Here is a 17063-nt window from a genome sequence, read left to right on the forward strand (position 1 = left end):
AATTACTTTAAATTTAGAAGTATAACATTTGAAAAGTACAAAATAAGGTATGAAATAAGGTAATAATTTGCTGATATTTTTATTGTGGAGAACGCAGGGTAAGGGAGATGTGAGGAAGTCCAGTTAGTTATATAAAAAATGTTTTGAATGGTTGGTTTTTTTTATTTCTTTTTTATTTCTTCTTTTCTATATTGTTTGTTGGTGTACTTGTTTTGGTTTTCTTGTTTGTTATTTCTTTGGTGAAGGGACTTTGTGTGTACATTTCTTATTTTGTATTTGGAAACTTAATAAAATATTTTACAAAAAAAAAAATAGAATGGATCTCTTTTGCATAAGAATTACAGGGGAGGTTGAAAGTGAATCTCAGGGATGCTGTTATGATACTGGATGGAGATGAACCACATGTGCTTTTTGCCAGTGTAAGAACTTAATGCTAACTGCCCACCTCCCAAGGAGAAACGTCAATGCTAAAAACAATTAGCTTTCAAAGTCCAACGATTCTGTCAAGTATAGAATGTGGGGCTTTGCACTCAGTAGCCCAAAAACTAAGAGATAGGTAGTGTACCATGAAAACAGGATCTTTTGCTGCCCTTACCGACTGATAGCAACACCAGCTGAGTCTTTCTGCATCCCTTTCACAGCTGCATTAATCTCCAGATGTTCTTTCATGGTCAGGCTGGGCCAGAGGGCATCCTCTTGGGGACAGTAGCCAAGAAAACCGACAGCATTTTCTTCCGTTGCAGCTGCATCAGCTCCTTTCATCAGGACCTGTCCAAAATATTGTGGCCCCATTTAAATTTGTCCAACATGAGTCATCTTTTGAAATATAAAAGTCCTATCTAGGAAATTAAAGGCCAGCCCTCAATCTTCTACCTCCTATACAAAAATCCCTCCCTGTTCCTAGTCCTAGATGGGAATCTGCTATTGATGCCATTGCCATACCACACTTTGTAATGCATTGAAGTTGACTTTTGCAGTGATGGTGCACCTGTTCATGAAAAAGAAGAGTACATTTTAGTGCTCACACCTACCTGTCCAGCTGTTGGATCTGTGTCTCCTGTTATCATATTCATTGTTGTACTTTTACCAGCTCCATTGGGTCCAAGTAGCCCCAAAATTTCTCCTAGAACAACACACATACTCACACTTTGGTAAGGATACTACACATTATCCCAGCAAATAAAATAAAATAATAAAATAAAATAAAATAATTTATTATTTATACCCTGCCTATCTGGCTGAGTTTCCCCAGCCACTCTGGGCGGCTCCTAATAGAATATTAAATACACGATAAATACATTGAACATTAAAAAATTCCCTAAACAGGGCTGCCTTCAGATGTCTTCTATCTCCTTGACATCTGTAGGCAGGGCCTTCCACAGTGAGGGTACCACTACTCAGAAGGCCCTCTGCCTGGTTCCCTGTAACTTCACTTCTCACAGTGAAGGAATCAGCAAAAGACTCTTGGAGGAGGACCTCAGTGTCCAGACTGAATGATGTGGGTGGAGACGCTCCTTCGGGTATACTGGGTCGAGGCCATTTAGGGCTTTAAAGGTCAGCACCAACACTTTGAATTGTGCTCGGAAATGTACTGGGAGGCAATGAAGGTCTTTCAGGACCGGTGTTATATGGTCTCAGATAGCTATATTCATAAGAAATATTGCACTCTCAGTTGCCTCAGTCATCTTCCCAGGTACTACTCAAATCATCTTCCCAGGTACTACTCAAAGTCTTACAATTGGATATGATCATTAGACTAAGGCTGCAACTTTAAACTTTCAGGTCTTGCATCTGAGTAAACATGCATAGTACAACACATCACTATCTAAGCAACTTAGGTTCCCTATAATTATTTTAGACTCTAGAGAAATGTGTTTTTTAATGTTGATTTTTGATCTAATAAAAAAACTTACACAAAACTTAAAATAACTTAAGTAATTTTAAACAGCCTGATTCCCTGGGAGCAACAAATGCACTTCTTCTATAAGTTCTGCTTAGTTTTAACTTTCTGCAACAGCGAAGAAAATTTTCCTGGGTACAATGGAGAGAAAAGTGGCAAATCACCCCACTATTTCCAAAGCCCTGCCGGCTTGCATCAGCCAGTCTGGGAGTACCTTCCACTGAAACCAATACAGTGGTACCTCAGGTTAAGTACTTAATTCGTTCCGGAGGTCTGTTCTTAACCTGAAACTGTTCTTAACCTGAAGCACCACTTTAGCTACTGGGGCCTCCTGCGGCTGCTGCGCTGCCGGAGCACGATTTCTGTTCTCATCCTGAAGCAAAGTTCTTAACCCGAGGTACTATTTCTGGGTTAGCGGAGTCTGTAACCTGAAGCATCTGTAACCCAAGGTACCACTGTAGTGATGAAATTACCCAACCTATCTCCAAGCTGCCATTGGTAACAAGCCCGATCCTGGGTCCCATCTAGGAAGAAGAGGGTCTTTTGGGTTCAGTAGATTCAAGTCTGGCTCTGCTTCTGGCTTTCCCCAGGAACACTGCCTTTCTGGGGCTACTGCCAGGAAAAATGCTGCAACTAGTAGATCAATGGCAACGAAACTTTCAGCAGCAGCTGTGGCCCCATGCCACCAAAGGGGCACCTGCACCACATCAGAACCCAACCCACCAAGCAGCCAGCAGATCTGGGGTTTAGGATTGGTCTGCCCCTATACTGATTCCTTTCCTTCCTATCTGAGTCACTTACAATATATTCAAATGTCAAGCATCCCCCAAAATGACTACAAAGTAAAAGTTATGCTTTTCCTTGGTCAAGCTGTAACAGTAATTTTCCATTGCCAGCAAACCTTTTTTAACACAGAAGGAGACACTTTTGGTGGCCACTTTCCCCAGCGTCTTGCTTTTCTTGCCACAGGAACAAGCCTTCTCACTTCTGTATTCTTTGCGCAAGTTGCTGACTAGGATGACTGGTTTCTAAATAGGTGCAGAAGAGAGAAGCTTGCTTACAGCACATATACATACATAGCTATACCTTTGGTTTAAGTGGGTCAAAGCAAGAGCCATGGAAGACATTCTGCTTCAGACAGAAACATAGGAAGAAGTTGACTTATAACAAGAAGAAGAAGAAGAAGAGTTTGGATTTGATATCCCACCTTTCACTCCCTTTAAGGAGTCTCAAAGTGGCTAACATTCTCCTTTCCCTTCCTCCCCCACAACAAACACTCTGTGAGGTGAGTGGGGCTGAGAGACTTCAAAGAAGCGTGACTGGCCCAAGGTCACCCAGCAGCTGCATGTGGAGGAGCAGAGACACGAACCCGGTTCCCCAGATTATGAGACTACCGCTCTTAACCACTACACCACACTGGCTAACAAGCCAGGCTATTTGTCTATTTACTCTCTGGCTGGTGGCAGTACCCCAAGATATCAGGCAGAGGATTTCCATGCCCTTTACCTGACTCTGAAGCCTTCCTCTATGCAAAGCATGAGTTCTATCAGTGAACTGTGGTCCCACTCCAAAGCTAAATGCCTCAAGTATACATCATCAGATAGTGCTAACTATGCCAGCATCCCAACCACACACCTGTGCAAACAACTGTCAGAACTGTGGCATATTAAGAAACCAGGTAAAGATGATGGAAGAAAAGATGATGCTTCAAATTATTGTTAGGTCAAGTAAGTCACCTTAACATTAATATGTTAATATTAATAAGCCAAGACAGTGGTTCCCAATCGGTGGTCTGCATAACCATTCTCATAACAAAAGCTACTGTAGAGATATCAACATTTTCAAAAGTATGGGGGTACATGGCTTGGCTTTTGAAAAACAGGGTATCTGCAGTACTTAGTTTTCCAGCACTTAAGGTACTGACACTCTTCTTCCGGACACTAATATCTCATCCCTACATAGAGCTCTGTTTATCTAGGAGGCCTCAGTCCTTTTCTCTTAGCATCTCTTCCTCCACTTTTTCCAGCTTTTATAAGAAGTACCCGTGGAGTGCCAAAAATGTTAGGTGTTTAAGCCATAAAAGCTTGTTTTCCAAGGTGACTGTAAGCAGGAGCAGGCATCGAGTTACATTACACAAGCAAATCACTGCAATGAACAGCAGAGCAAGCTATAAAGCCTTTCTAAAACAAGGAAATCACAATAATTCTGCTTTACCTCTTCCTGATTTGCAGAGGCCAGTGCACTCTGAACTCTTGCCCTTTCCTCTTGAACATCTCTATCATCGCCCTGACTGGCCTCTTCAGGAATCTGATGGCTGCTCTTTCTCTGTGGAGAAATCCTACAGATCAAAGACACCACAGAAAGTGTTTCAAAAGCACTGCACACCAAGGAATGAATTCCAATCTCAAGTAGGAGAGCAGAAAACAGTCCATGAGGAAGCGAGACTCTCTGAACTTAATGTGCAAACTCGTCACAGCCCAGAAAATGCTGCCTTACAAAATTACACCTGCTTCTGCAGATAACACATATTGGGGGGGGGGGGCTAGGCAGAAACATATGCATAATTATAGTTTGTATATCCCTAGCCACAGTATTATTGTTGTATGAATTTTGTTGGGGGACGGGGGACAGTCCGCATGATGCCCCAAGTCCCTTCCAATTTTTTCCTTCCTCTATCTGTAGGGGGGGGGTAGGAGGTATGAGAGCAAGCTCATCAAGCCAATCTCTCTAGGCAATGGCTGAGTAGGTAAACAACATAATAAGCATAATTGCTCTGTGCCATACCGCAGATCTGGATCCTGTCCGGAGCCTGGGTGTAGGCTAGGGCCATGGCACGACTCCATCGGTGACCCTGGGGGTGCTCTTAATTGATGTATATCATAGGGCTCCCCCCTATTGGTGGTTTACCCTAATGAGACTCCCTGCAGATGGGCAGAAGTCAAGATATCATTTCGCCCAATGCCTAAGGCAAACCGCTCACATCTGTAACCAATAAAGGTAAAGGTAAAGGGACCCCTGACCATTAGGTCCAGTCGTGACTGACTCTGGGGTTGCGGGCGCTCATCTCGTTTTATTGGCCAAGAGAGCCGGCGTACAGCTTCCGGGTCATGTGGCCAGCATGACTAAGCCGCTTCTGGCAAACCAGAGCAGCACACAGAAATGCTGTTTACCTTCCCGCTGGAGTGGTACCTATTTATCTACTTGCACTTTGATGTGCTTTCGAACTGCTAGGTTGGCAGGAGCAGGGACCGAGCAACGGGAGCTCACCCCGTCGCAGGGATTCGAACCGCCGACCTTCTGATCAGCAAGTCCTAAACTCTGTGGTTTAACCCACAGCGCCACCCGCGTCCCTTCCGTAACCAATAAAGTTGTTGCCTATTTTACCCCACTAAGCTAAACATTTGTGCCCGTGTGTCTATTATCTAAGGGAACTGCAGGGCCCGGGGCCTTGCCAGGCAAATACAAGAACAATAGCCAGTGTAGTGTAAGCTAGGCAGAAAGGAGGTGAAGAAGCTGGAGACACAAGAGACATGCTTGTTCTGTGCTGGGCTTTAGGGCTTCCCTGGAAGCTTAATGGGAAAGCAAGATCTGTTGGGAAGTTAATGCTGTTAAGGCCTCTCCAGTCCCTGCCAGCCTTCATTCAAAGAAAACTGAACTCGAGAATGCGCTGAAACCCCTGGAATCTCTCACCATTTGGAGACTGGGGTGGTATGTAACATTATTAAGATCACCATTATTATTTTTCTATTTATAAAGTCAACTCCTGGAGCTAAAGATTGATTGTTAACGTTGTTAACATTGTTTTATAAATGCTGTATTGATTTGTTAATCATATAATATGGCTTGCTTTAAATGTGATGTTTGTCTTATTTTTTTAGTTGTTGATTTGTAAGCAGTGTTTTATAGATTGCAAATGTTCTACTGATGATTTGTTAATTACCGGTATTCTATTACATTTATGTTGTTATTTGTGATGTTCTATTATGTTCTATCATGTTATTGCTATTTTTTGTTTGTTTGCAAGCCGCTTTGGGATTCATTTGAATGAAAAGAAGCATAGTAATATAATAAATCAAATCAAATCAAAACATATATTCTGCCTATGTGAGGCAATTTTTTAAAATCATACTTTAACAACAAAATAATATCCTCTTTTTTCAGAAGTTTGGCCCTATGGAAGAAAACAAGCACCCTCATGAAATGAAAGATTCCTAAAAATTATGAAGGTGTTTGTTAAATCTTGAATATCCTCTTTAAAACAACAACTGTGAAATGAATCTACCTTTACACATTGCCAAACACATTAACGCAGAGCTTTTCAAACCTTTCACATTGGTGACCCCTTTTTAGACATGCATTATTTTGCAACACAGTAATTCAGCCCCAGGAGAATTGATGCGAAAATTTGGCTTTTGCTGCCCAACTCCCCATGGGATTCTTTGAGTCCCCTAAGTCCATGATTTTTACCTCAAGGCGGGGAGCATTCACACGACACACCTACACACTGCAGCCGACACACTAACGTTTCTCAACACAGAGTTTGGAAATCTCTGCCTTAAAGTTTTTATGGAATAAATAAATAAAGCGAACCAAGGGCTGAAAAAAGCCCCGTCAGTGGGGACCTGTTCAAGAACTTCCAAAAGTACAACAGGACTACACCAACTCCTCCATCCATTACTGCATCAAATTGGCTTGGGGAAGGGGTGAAGAGAACCCCTGGAACAGTAAGTGGGAAGAGAGAGAAGTTGATTCCCTCAGGCCAGCAGTGATGCATTGACAGAGTCATTTGCTTAGCGCTACACTGAATTACTCCCAGGGGATATTGGGATTCTTAAGCGCAGAACTAGGAAAACTTGCTTTTTTAAATGAGAGAGAGAGAGAAGAACCTATGGATATAAAAAGTGACGTACAGATGTACATTGGAAGTTGAACGGAATCCATTCCGGAAGTACGTTCAACTTCTGAAAAGTTTGGAAACCAAGGCACGGCTTCTGATTGGTTCCTGATTGCGCAGGCGCTCCGGAAACAATAGCGGAAGCCACACCAGACATTTGGCTTAAAAAAAAAAAATCGAAAACCCGAACACTCACTTCTGGTTTTCGATTGTTTGGGGGACAGAACGGTAGACTCCCAAGGCGTTCGGGAGCCGAGGTATGACTGTATGTATTTGAAAGTCATCATTTCAGAAGAAAAACAGGAAAACCTTTTGCATTGCTAAGTCTGACTGCATAAGCAGGTTAACCATATGTGTACAAACCTAAACACAGGATCTCTTCTCATAACTGGCCTGCCATATTTCGCCGTCAGACAGCGAAGTAAAAGAATGAGAACCACAATGTGGAAGTAAGGCTAAACAAAACAAAAAACAAAAAAACAGAAACAACCAATTACGTTCAAGAAGTGTACAGACCTATAACCAATTTAAGTCACTATATTTGGGCTGCAATCCTATAAACCAGTAGTGGGGGAGGCCATTGCCTCTTCATTTGGTCCATGCAGCCATTTGGGGCAAACCAACACACCTGCCAATCATCTGAGATCCCAACCACATCATGCCTGGGGCAAGTAAGGGGATCTCCCATCTTAACACCAGGACACTTAAGATCAGAGACAAGCAAGAGTTATCTCCGATGCTCTTATCTACAATGTGGTCTTAGTGTTCTAGTGCTCATCAGTAAGATAGGGAGATAAGATTCCTCTCCTTGCCATTTAAAAACCAGGTGGAGAGATCCATTGTAGAGAAGGATTTTGCATGATGTAGGTACACTTTCAGAGCTCTGCGTACATCCAGGGAGTGCCAGGCTTGCTCCTTCGGTTATTTTGGATGCAGACGGAAAGTCAGAGAGTCAGATTTTGTTGGCAGTGGAAACTAGATAGACTTTCGGAAGGAAGGAAAGGGTCTGAACGTAGCGCCACCTTATCCTTGTGGAAAATACAAAAATGTTTAGGTGTAGAAAGGGCTGAAAACTCTGACACTGTGTGCCGAAGTGATTGCCGCCAAAAGAGAACTTTGAAGGAAAGGATCCTTAGGGGTGCAAGACATAGACGTTTGAAAGGAGGTCTCTGAAGAGCTGCGAGGACCGAGTGTAAATTCCAGGTGGGGAAGCGATGTGCCATTGGTGTCAACGTACTTCACCCTTGAGAAAGCATTTGACTAACCAGTTCTGGGATAAGGGCAGCCTACCGGTAGCACTCAGAATTGAGGAAATGGATGAGACATGTCTTTTGAGTCACACATCTCACCAGGCACTGATTCTGGAAAATTTATCAATATAAGTAAACAACTAAGGAATAAAAGAAGAGTGGCAAATAAGCAGAACAACCAAACAGAAAGAGCAAAGGAAAAGGTTTCTTTTGTCTGTCTGTCTGTCTGTTTGTTTCTTTGTTTCTTTGGTTAGTTGGTTGGTTTTTGTGTGTGTGTAAGAAACCACAATGCATGGACAAACAAAGAACTGTAGAACTAAAACGACGATAAGGGAAATCTAAAGAAAAAAGAGGGTTCAGAAGCTAGTAAAAAACTTAGTTGAGTCAGGAGAGCTGGGAGGAATGTACTATACAGGTGAAACTCAGAAAATTAGAATATTGTGGAAAAGTTCATTTATTTCAGCAATTCAACTTAAACCATGATCATCACAATTATAACAAATAAAGGCTTGACATATCTCGTTTTGCATGTCATGAGTCTATCTCATATATTAGTTTCACCTTTTAAGTTGAATTACTGAAATAAATGAACTTTTCCACAATATTCTAATTTTCCAAGCGTCACCTGTATGCATCTAGACAGGAGGAAAAACTGAGGGAGTCCAGCCTGCTCCCCACAAGTCTTTGCTCCTGTCTAGTGTCTCGCAACAAGGTGAACACCCATTCCATTGGATACAACACCCTACGAACTAAAATATCTCCCCTACAAATATTGAATTCATTTCTCACCATAAAGGAAGCCGCCCAGATCAGATTCATTAATTGTCTCTCTTCATCATAAAGCGATACACTCAACAACTGTAAGGGGGAAAAAGGTGATTCTGTAGATTATTCCCTCTAATACTGAAGTCAGGTTGTGCCAGTGCCTGGCAGCTTGAAAGTTAGTGTCCCGCCAAATTAAGTTAACTGTTTCTGCTTACTCAGAAGTATACTAGTTTGTGAAGGAAAAGAAAATGACTTCGAAAGACAGTGACTCGAGGACCTGTGAGCTTCTAAGACCTACATTATGTTGAGTGCTTCTTGTTGTGGGAGATAGGAAAATTGGGAACTGCAGGTCTATGCAGGATTGTTTTTTATGTATTAAATCTGTATACTGCCCTTCATCTGAAAATTGCAGGGCCATTCACAGCATATAAATACGAGACAAAAGATACAAAATGCATAATAAGGACAAGAACAAACCAAAGCAACAAACATTCCCCCCTTCCAAAAAAACATGTAAAAGGACATAGGATGTTAGTCAGCCAAATGCCTGGCTGCAGAGGATAAATTACACTTCCCAGAATCCTTTTCATGAGGCAGAGGAGAGGATGGGCTCCAAATGTATGCCTGGTGGGGTGTGTGTGTGTGTGTGTGTGTGTGTGTGTGTGTGTGTAGGCAGCCAGAATCAATAGATGTGTGGGTGATTCCCAGAGGGCCTGGAGCCCCCTCTCGATGTGGAGGGGTGCAACAGAGCAAGGGGGGGGAATCCTGGAATTTAGTACCAAAATGTCCCATTGGATCTCCGCTAAAACAAATTTGCTAGGCATTTTGTGAGTAAAGTCCCTCAGGTTTGTTTGGAATTGGATGCTGTCAGGGGTTCAGGAGCAGAGGCGAGGGCAAGGGAGGAAACAGAGAGCGAGGGGGAGGAGGCAGAAGAAAAGATGAGTGATGACGACGACCCGAGATCTCCGAGTCTTTCCAGTGAATCAGAAGATTCACAGAAAGGAGCACCAGTGGCCAGAGCAAGGGGGGAGCCTAGGGGGACACCCCAGGAAGAAGGGTCCAGAGGGGGCTCAAAGGGGAGCAGTTGGAAATCGGGACCAGCGTCACCAACAGAGAGCAGGGGAGAAGAAGGGCGCCAGGTATCAAGCACTGGCAGCTCGCAACAGGAGGGAGGGCACGAGTCAGGAGTGGCCACACCTCCATCGGAGAGTGAAGAAACGGTCAGGAGGAAAGTGGAAGGTTGGGCGCGCGCGCCAAGTTCAAATGCACAGGAAGGTGGCGCAGTAAGCAGCCCGGAAAGGGAGCCAGGTCCTAAAGCCCGGCGCAAGGAGACAGGAGGGTCCGGGGGGTCAGCGTCAGAAGAATCCCGGAAGGAAGAGACCACGGGGGGCAGAGGGACCCAGAGAAGAACGGTCAGACGGAAGAGGTGGAGTAAGGCTAGGTTAGTAAGCTGGTGCACAGGGGGCGGAGACTCAGACGGAGCTTCGCCGGTCTAACCCTTAAGACGTAGAGTTGCGCGCAGCAGCTTGAGAATGGAAACTGTAACTCAATAAAGACTTTTATAAAGTGACCGCTGGCTAGCGTGATCCTCTGTGAGCTAGGATCTGGAAGCAGCTCTGACAGTAAGCTCCGTCTCCAGTTGTGGGCGTCTACAGCCTCGAGGACAGGAGAGAAGGCGGGTGCCTACGACTCAGCTCACGAACGGCAGACAATATGACGGCCGAACAGCAGATAGGAGAACTCAGAGAAGCAGTGACACGACTGAATGCCGAGATACTTGCATCCAGGAAGAGAGAGGAGGACGCAGCTGCCGCCTACAGGGATCTCCAGGTCAGGTTGGAAGTGCTTACGAAGCAAGGGCAACTGACACCCAAACCGGAGGGGATTGGGTTGGGGAGAAGAACAGGCGGTCTAGTCTCTCACTTCGATGGGAATTTACAACAGTACCCCAACTTTAGAGCAGATGTACAGTGTGCACTGCAACTGCTGGACAAAGACTTTAGAGATGAGCAAGAAAAGGTGGGATTTATCATGTCCCATTTGCATGGAGATGCTAAAGCATGGCTGCGCAATTTGTGGAGAGATAAGGATCCGGCGCTCCAAACCGCGGATGCCTTTATTAAAGCGATGGATGGCTGCTTTTTGTCCAGCATAGACGTGGATCTTGCCAGGAAGGAGGTACATGGGCTGAAGCAAGGGAGGGCCAGCGTAAGACAGTACCATGCCCGCTTTTTTGCACTGGCCAGTGCCCTGGAATGGGACAGAGATTCAGCTCCAGTCAGAGACCTATTTTGGGAAGGATTGAACAGTGCAGTTAAAGACGAAATTGCAAGGGGGGAGAGACCCAGGACCACGCAGGAGGTCGTTCAGAGGGCGCTGGCAGTGGGAGTGAGGCTGGAGGAACGTCCATGGAGCAGGGACGAAGGGCGTGGAGGGCGCGAACCAGCGAGAGGGTTCTCCTTCGTTCCCAGGGAAGCTGCGCGTGCGCAATCCACGCCTCCGCCAGGAGGGGGAGCGGAACCGATGGAGGTTGGGGGTGCCAGGGCTCAGTCAGCAACCAGAGCCACAGCACCGGGAGCAGTCAAAGCGAAGCCTCCTAGAGGGAACAGGAAGTGTTACATCTGCGAAAGTCCGCAGCACATGGCGAAAGAGTGTCCCCAGAGGATCCACAAGATCAATGCAGCCTCAGCAATGGTAACTGCAGCAACGCAGCAAGGAGACACACAGCAGGGAAACGACGGAGTCTGGCTGGAGACAGAGGCACTGGGGCCCAGCCAGACGAGTCAGTGAAGCAGTCCCCAGAGATTTTGCAGCCCACAGACCCCCTCCCGCCCAAACCAGTAGTGCAACTCACTGCATCGCTTCAGCTACCCAATGGCCTCACTCTAGACGTGCCAATCACCGTTGCCTCAGGAAGCAATGCGGACTTTATAGGGCAAGACTTTGTAGATAAACACGCTATACAGCTGCTGCCTGCCACGCTGCCCCTGCAGGTCGTCACGGTGGATGGCAGGGAGCTGCTAGGGGGGCAGGTGGTGAAGCAAACGCCACCAATGGTGATGCGCCTTGGAAATCACAGGGAAGTCATCAGTTTCAATGTCACCAGACTGTCGGACACGCCTATTGTCTTGGGCATGAGTTGGCTGGACAGACACAGTCCGACGTTGGCTTGGTACCAGCGGCAGCTAGTCTTTGGCTCCTCATACTGCGATGAACACTGCATTCTGCCCCGGCAGGAGGGAGAGGAGGAGGAAGCGCAGCTGCAGCTGGGGACGCTGCAAGCAATCCCCCACAAATACGCAGGATTTTTAGAGGTCTTCTGCGAGAAGGAGGCGGACAAGCTACCCCCCCACAGATCATATGACTGCAAGATTGACCTACTGCCGGGGGCGGCACTGCCCAAAGGGAAGCTGTATTCCATGTCTGAGGACGAACTACAGGAACTCAAAGAGTTCATAGATCATAATTTGGAGCGCGGTTTCATCCGAGAGTCGAAGGCAGTGGGGGGCAGTCCTGTATTCTTTGTTAAGAAGAAGGACACGCCCCAAAAAAGACTGGTGGTGGACTATCGGATCTTGAACAGTGTGACCAAGCCATCGGACTTCCCCATGCCCAGGATCGACGACCTCCTCGCGACGGTACGCAAGGGCCGCGTGTTCACCAAGTTGGACCTGCGTGGGGCGTACAACCTCATTCGCATGCGGGAGGGTGATGAGTGGAAGACAGCCATGTTCACGCCCCTGGGCACCTACGAATATAGAGTTATGCCTTTTGGATTGCAAAATGGCTCCCACTGTTTTCAAGCTTTCATGCATCACGTGCTGGCGGGGCTCCTCTACAAGACGTGTGTCTGCTTCTTGGATGACATCCTGATATTTTCTGAATCGCAGCAGGATCACGACAGACACGTCAAGGAAGTGCTGAGCAGACTGCAGCAGCATAGGCTTTACGCCAAGCTGGAAAAATGCCAGTTCGACGTGACGGAGGTGGATTTCCTCAGCTACAGGTTGTCAGACAAGGGGCTCGCCATGGACAGCGCCAAGGTTCGTGCAGTGTTGGACTGGAAGAGCCCGCGCAACCGGAAGGAGGTCCAGCGGTTTGTTGGCTTTGCGAACTTCTATCGCAAGTTTATCAAGGGGTTCGCTATGCAAACAGCGGCCATCACGGACACGCTCAGTTCCAAGAAGAAGAAGTTCATCTGGACGGAACAGGCGGAGCAGTCCTTTCAGGCACTCAAGCGTCTCTTCGCGTCGGAAGAGCAGCTGTTGCATGTCAACCCCAGCAGGCCAATGAGGGTGGAGACGGACGCATCAGACAGAGCCGTGGGAGCAGTACTGTTGCAGCAAGACCCGCAGGGGGCTTGGAGGCCGGGAGCGTTTTACTCCAGGAAGCTCAGCAAGTCTGAACAGAACTACACCATCTGGGACAGGGAGTTGCTTGCCATTCATGCAGCATTCAAGGCATGGAGGCACTTCCTGATCGGCGCCAAGCACACGGTGCAGGTCTGCACGGACCACAAGAATCTGGAGCACTGGCGCACGGCGCAGTTCCTGAACCAGAGGCAGATACGTTGGGCCGAATTCTTTGCAAACTTCGACTTCCGAATAGAGTATGTCCCGGGGGACACCAACGTCATGGCGGATGCCCTATCCCGTAAACCACAGTATCTGGAGGAGGCGACGCCAGCCGCTGCCATGCACATCTTCGCACCGACGGTGTGGGCGTGCGCTTCGGCTACAGTTGACCTGGATGCGGTGAGGAGAGCGTTGCAGGACGACTCCTTCGCGCGAGCCAAGATGGCAGAGGCGCAAAAGGGTACGGCAGCGACCGGCGAGTTCCAGGTTCGCGATGGATTACTCCTCCGTAAGGGGGCCATCTACGTGCCGGGGGACGATCTTCGCGCCAAGGTACTGCAGCAGTTGCACGACGCACCCACGGCAGGGCACTTTGGCACGGAGAAGACGATGGAATTAGTCGCCAGGGACTTCTGGTGGCCCAGAATGAGAGGGGAGGTCGCGGACTATGTGGCGAGGTGCGACACCTGCCAGAGGGCCAAACCAGTACACAGACCGCCGGCGGGACTGCTGGAACCGCTGCAAACCCCGTTCGAACCGTGGGAGAGAGTGGCCCTGGACTTTGTCACGGATCTGCCCAGCTCGAGGGGCAAGACGGCAGTGCTGGTGGTGGTGGACTTGTTCTCCAAGATGGCACATTTCATCCCGTGTGCGAAGGTGGCCACGGCGGAGCAAACCGCCAAACTGTTCATAGATCACGTGTTCAAGGTTCACGGTCTGCCGCGGTCTATACTGTCCGACCGGGGGCGGCAGTTCATCTCGAACTTCTGGCAGAAGCTGATGGGCTTCCTGAACGTCAAGATCAACCTGGCTTCGGCTAGACACCCGCAGACCAACGGGCAAGCGGAGCGGGTCAATGCCATCATGCAGCAGTACCTGAGATGTTATGCTAATCAACAGCCTGCGATGTGGGTGGATTACCTGCCTCTCGCCGAGTTCGCCTACAACAACACGAAGCACGTGTCCACGGGGGTAACGCCGTTCTTCGCCAACAACGGAAGGCACCCCAGAACTTTCCCGGGACTGGAAAGAATGGGGGAGGGGGAGCCACAAACAGCGGATGCGTTCGCGTCGGAGTTGCAGGAGGTCCACGATCAGCTTCGGCGGCACCTGGAGCTGGCTAAACACGCATACAAGGTACAAGCGGACAGACACAGGAGGGTTGGCAAAGAGATCCATGTGGGGGACTGGGTCTGGTTAGCGGCCCACGCAGTGCCGGCCAGGTCGTTAGCGAAGAAGAAACTGGGGCATAAACAGCTGGGGCCCTACCAAGTCGAAGAGCAGGTCAACCCGGTGGCTTTCAGGCTGGCGCTTCCGGAGGGCTCCAGGATGCATCCGGTGTTCCACAGATCGGTGCTCACTCCCTACAAGGCACCTCACAGATTTCAGGAACCAGGAACGGCGCCGAGTCCGCTCCGAGAGGGAACCGAGCAAGGTGGAGTGGCACAGGAGGAGCCCATCAACGAAGTCACAGAGATTTTGGACTCCAGATGGGGGGAAGAGGGGGTTGAATACCTTCTCACCAAGGAGGGCACCCCGGCCAGTGCCAACAGCTGGGTGCCGGGCTACGCTTTGGAGGAACCTCTGCTCAAAGACGAGTTTCATGCCCTCTTCCCACATAGACCCATGCCAGCAGACTTTTTCGACGACTGGCTTTTCACACCCACGCTTTCAGCCAGCACGTTCCAGGGGTTTGACTCGGACGAGGAACCGACACGAGACGCCCGTTCCCCGGGGGGGTCACCCTCGGGATCTGCCTCAGAACCCTCGTATTGGTGGGACGATAGACCAGAGGAGCAGTGGCGCAGGAAGTGGCTGGAGGGTCCCGGGCGAGCAACGCCTCCAGAAGGGACCGATGAAGAGACGGACATGGACGTGTTCGGGGACGACCCGGGTTTCGAGCACGGCGGCACAGAGATGGAAGCGGAGGTGACTGTTGTCGACGAGAGCAGGGAGGAAGAACCGGAAGCCTTCGGTTGGAGGCCCGCCACGGGAAGCGAACTGTATCCGACATTCGTTCCCATGACACGGCAGCACCCAGCTCCCGCACCGGAAGGAGGGGAGGGGGGAAGGGGGGCTTCGAGGGGGGATGGATGTCAGGGGTTCAGGAGCAGAGGCGAGGGCAAGGGAGGAAACAGAGAGCGAGGGGGAGGAGGCAGAAGAAAAGATGAGTGATGACGACGACCCGAGATCTCCGAGTCTTTCCAGTGAATCAGAAGATTCACAGAAAGGAGCACCAGTGGCCAGAGCAAGGGGGGAGCCTAGGGGGACACCCCAGGAAGAAGGGTCCAGAGGGGGCTCAGAGGGGAGCAGTTGGAAATCGGGACCAGCGTCACCAACAGAGAGCAGGGGAGAAGAAGGGCGCCAGGTATCAAGCGCTGGCAGCTCGCAACAGGAGGGAGGGCACGAGTCAGGAGTGGCCACACCTCCATCGGAGAGTGAAGAAACGGTCAGGAGGAAAGTGGAAGGTTGGGCGCGCGCGCCAAGTTCAAATGCACAGGAAGGTGGCGCAGTAAGCAGCCCGGAAAGGGAGCCAGGTCCTAAAGCCCGGCGCAAGGAGACAGGAGGGTCCGGGGGGTCAGCGTCAGAAGAATCCCGGAAGGAAGAGACCACGGGGGGCAGAGGGACCCAGAGAAGAACGGTCAGACGGAAGAGGTGGAGTAAGGCTAGGTTAGTAAGCTGGTGCACAGGGGGCGGAGACTCAGACGGAGCTTCGCCGGTCTAACCCTTAAGACGTAGAGTTGCGCGCAGCAGCTTGAGAATGGAAACTGTAACTCAATAAAGACTTTTATAAAGTGACCGCTGGCTAGCGTGATCCTCTGTGAGCTAGGATCTGGAAGCAGCTCTGACAGATGCAATGATTAGGATTAAGCCATATGGAGGCATGCAAATGGAGCAGAGCTGTTGGATCAGTTTCGGTTACAGTGGTACCTCGGGTTACAAACTTAATTCGTTCCGGAGGTCCGTTCTTAACCCAAAACCGTTCTTAACCTGAGGTACCACTTTAGCTAATGGGGCTTCCCGCTGCCACTGCGCCGCAGCCGTGCAATTTCCATTCTCATCCTGGGGATATGTTCACAAATCGGAGCAACTACTTCCAGGTTAGCGGAGTTTGTAACCCGAAGCATTTGTAACTCGAAGCATTTGTAACCCAAGGTACAACTGTATTACTGTATTTTTCGCTCCATAAGGCACACCGGACCATAAGGCGCACCTAGTTGTTCGAGCCGCGCGGAGCCTCCCCCGGTTCACTGGAAAGTGTCCAGCCGATCAGCCCAAGGTCAAGGAGATTAGATAAGGTAGCTGCACAGATGGCACAGTGGTTGCGAGATCAGGTTCCAAAAGAGGAGGTGGCTCGGGGGCTGGGGTGGGTGTGAACCTTAATTGGGAGCACCTTTATTCCGGGATTACAGACCAGGAGGATGTGCCATTATGAATCTGGTGGCCCATGATGAGCTACTGTTTCCTTAACCCAAGAGCACAGTTGCAAAGCGATAGCCTAGCGGACCCTAACCTTTTCGATTTGTGTGATAAATTCAGAAATTGGACACCAAATAATGCTGATTTCATAGGGCAAAAAATTGGTCATGTTTGGAACTCCCCCCACCCAACACAAATCCCCACCCTGCAAAAGCACAGACAAAATGCACAGACAACACCACATAAAAACAGGAAGCTTC

The 17063-nt window shown here is 48.7% G+C and overlaps 1 protein-coding gene across 2 annotated transcripts in view; it reads right to left on the minus strand.

Annotated features, from left to right (window-relative positions):
• Nucleotides 1-17063, minus strand: part of LOC308580074 (ABC-type organic anion transporter ABCA8-like) — a 63306-nt gene that overhangs the window by 8991 nt on the left and 37252 nt on the right. For both annotated transcript variants that reach the window (XM_081181254.1, XM_081181253.1), the window contains exons 25-30: nucleotides 8834-8902; nucleotides 7158-7249; nucleotides 4115-4238; nucleotides 2802-2928; nucleotides 1032-1123; nucleotides 596-768 (exon numbers count right to left, since the gene is read on the minus strand). In XM_081181254.1, coding sequence (XP_081037380.1) covers nucleotides 596-768; nucleotides 1032-1123; nucleotides 2802-2928; nucleotides 4115-4238; nucleotides 7158-7249; nucleotides 8834-8902 — 677 coding nt within the window. The remainder of the gene's footprint in view (nucleotides 1-595; nucleotides 769-1031; nucleotides 1124-2801; nucleotides 2929-4114; nucleotides 4239-7157; nucleotides 7250-8833; nucleotides 8903-17063) is intronic.

The sequence above is a fragment of the Podarcis bocagei genome, assembly GCF_964188305.1.
Source record: "Podarcis bocagei genome assembly, chromosome: 2".
In the NCBI taxonomy this organism is placed as follows: Eukaryota; Metazoa; Chordata; class Lepidosauria; order Squamata; family Lacertidae; genus Podarcis; species Podarcis bocagei.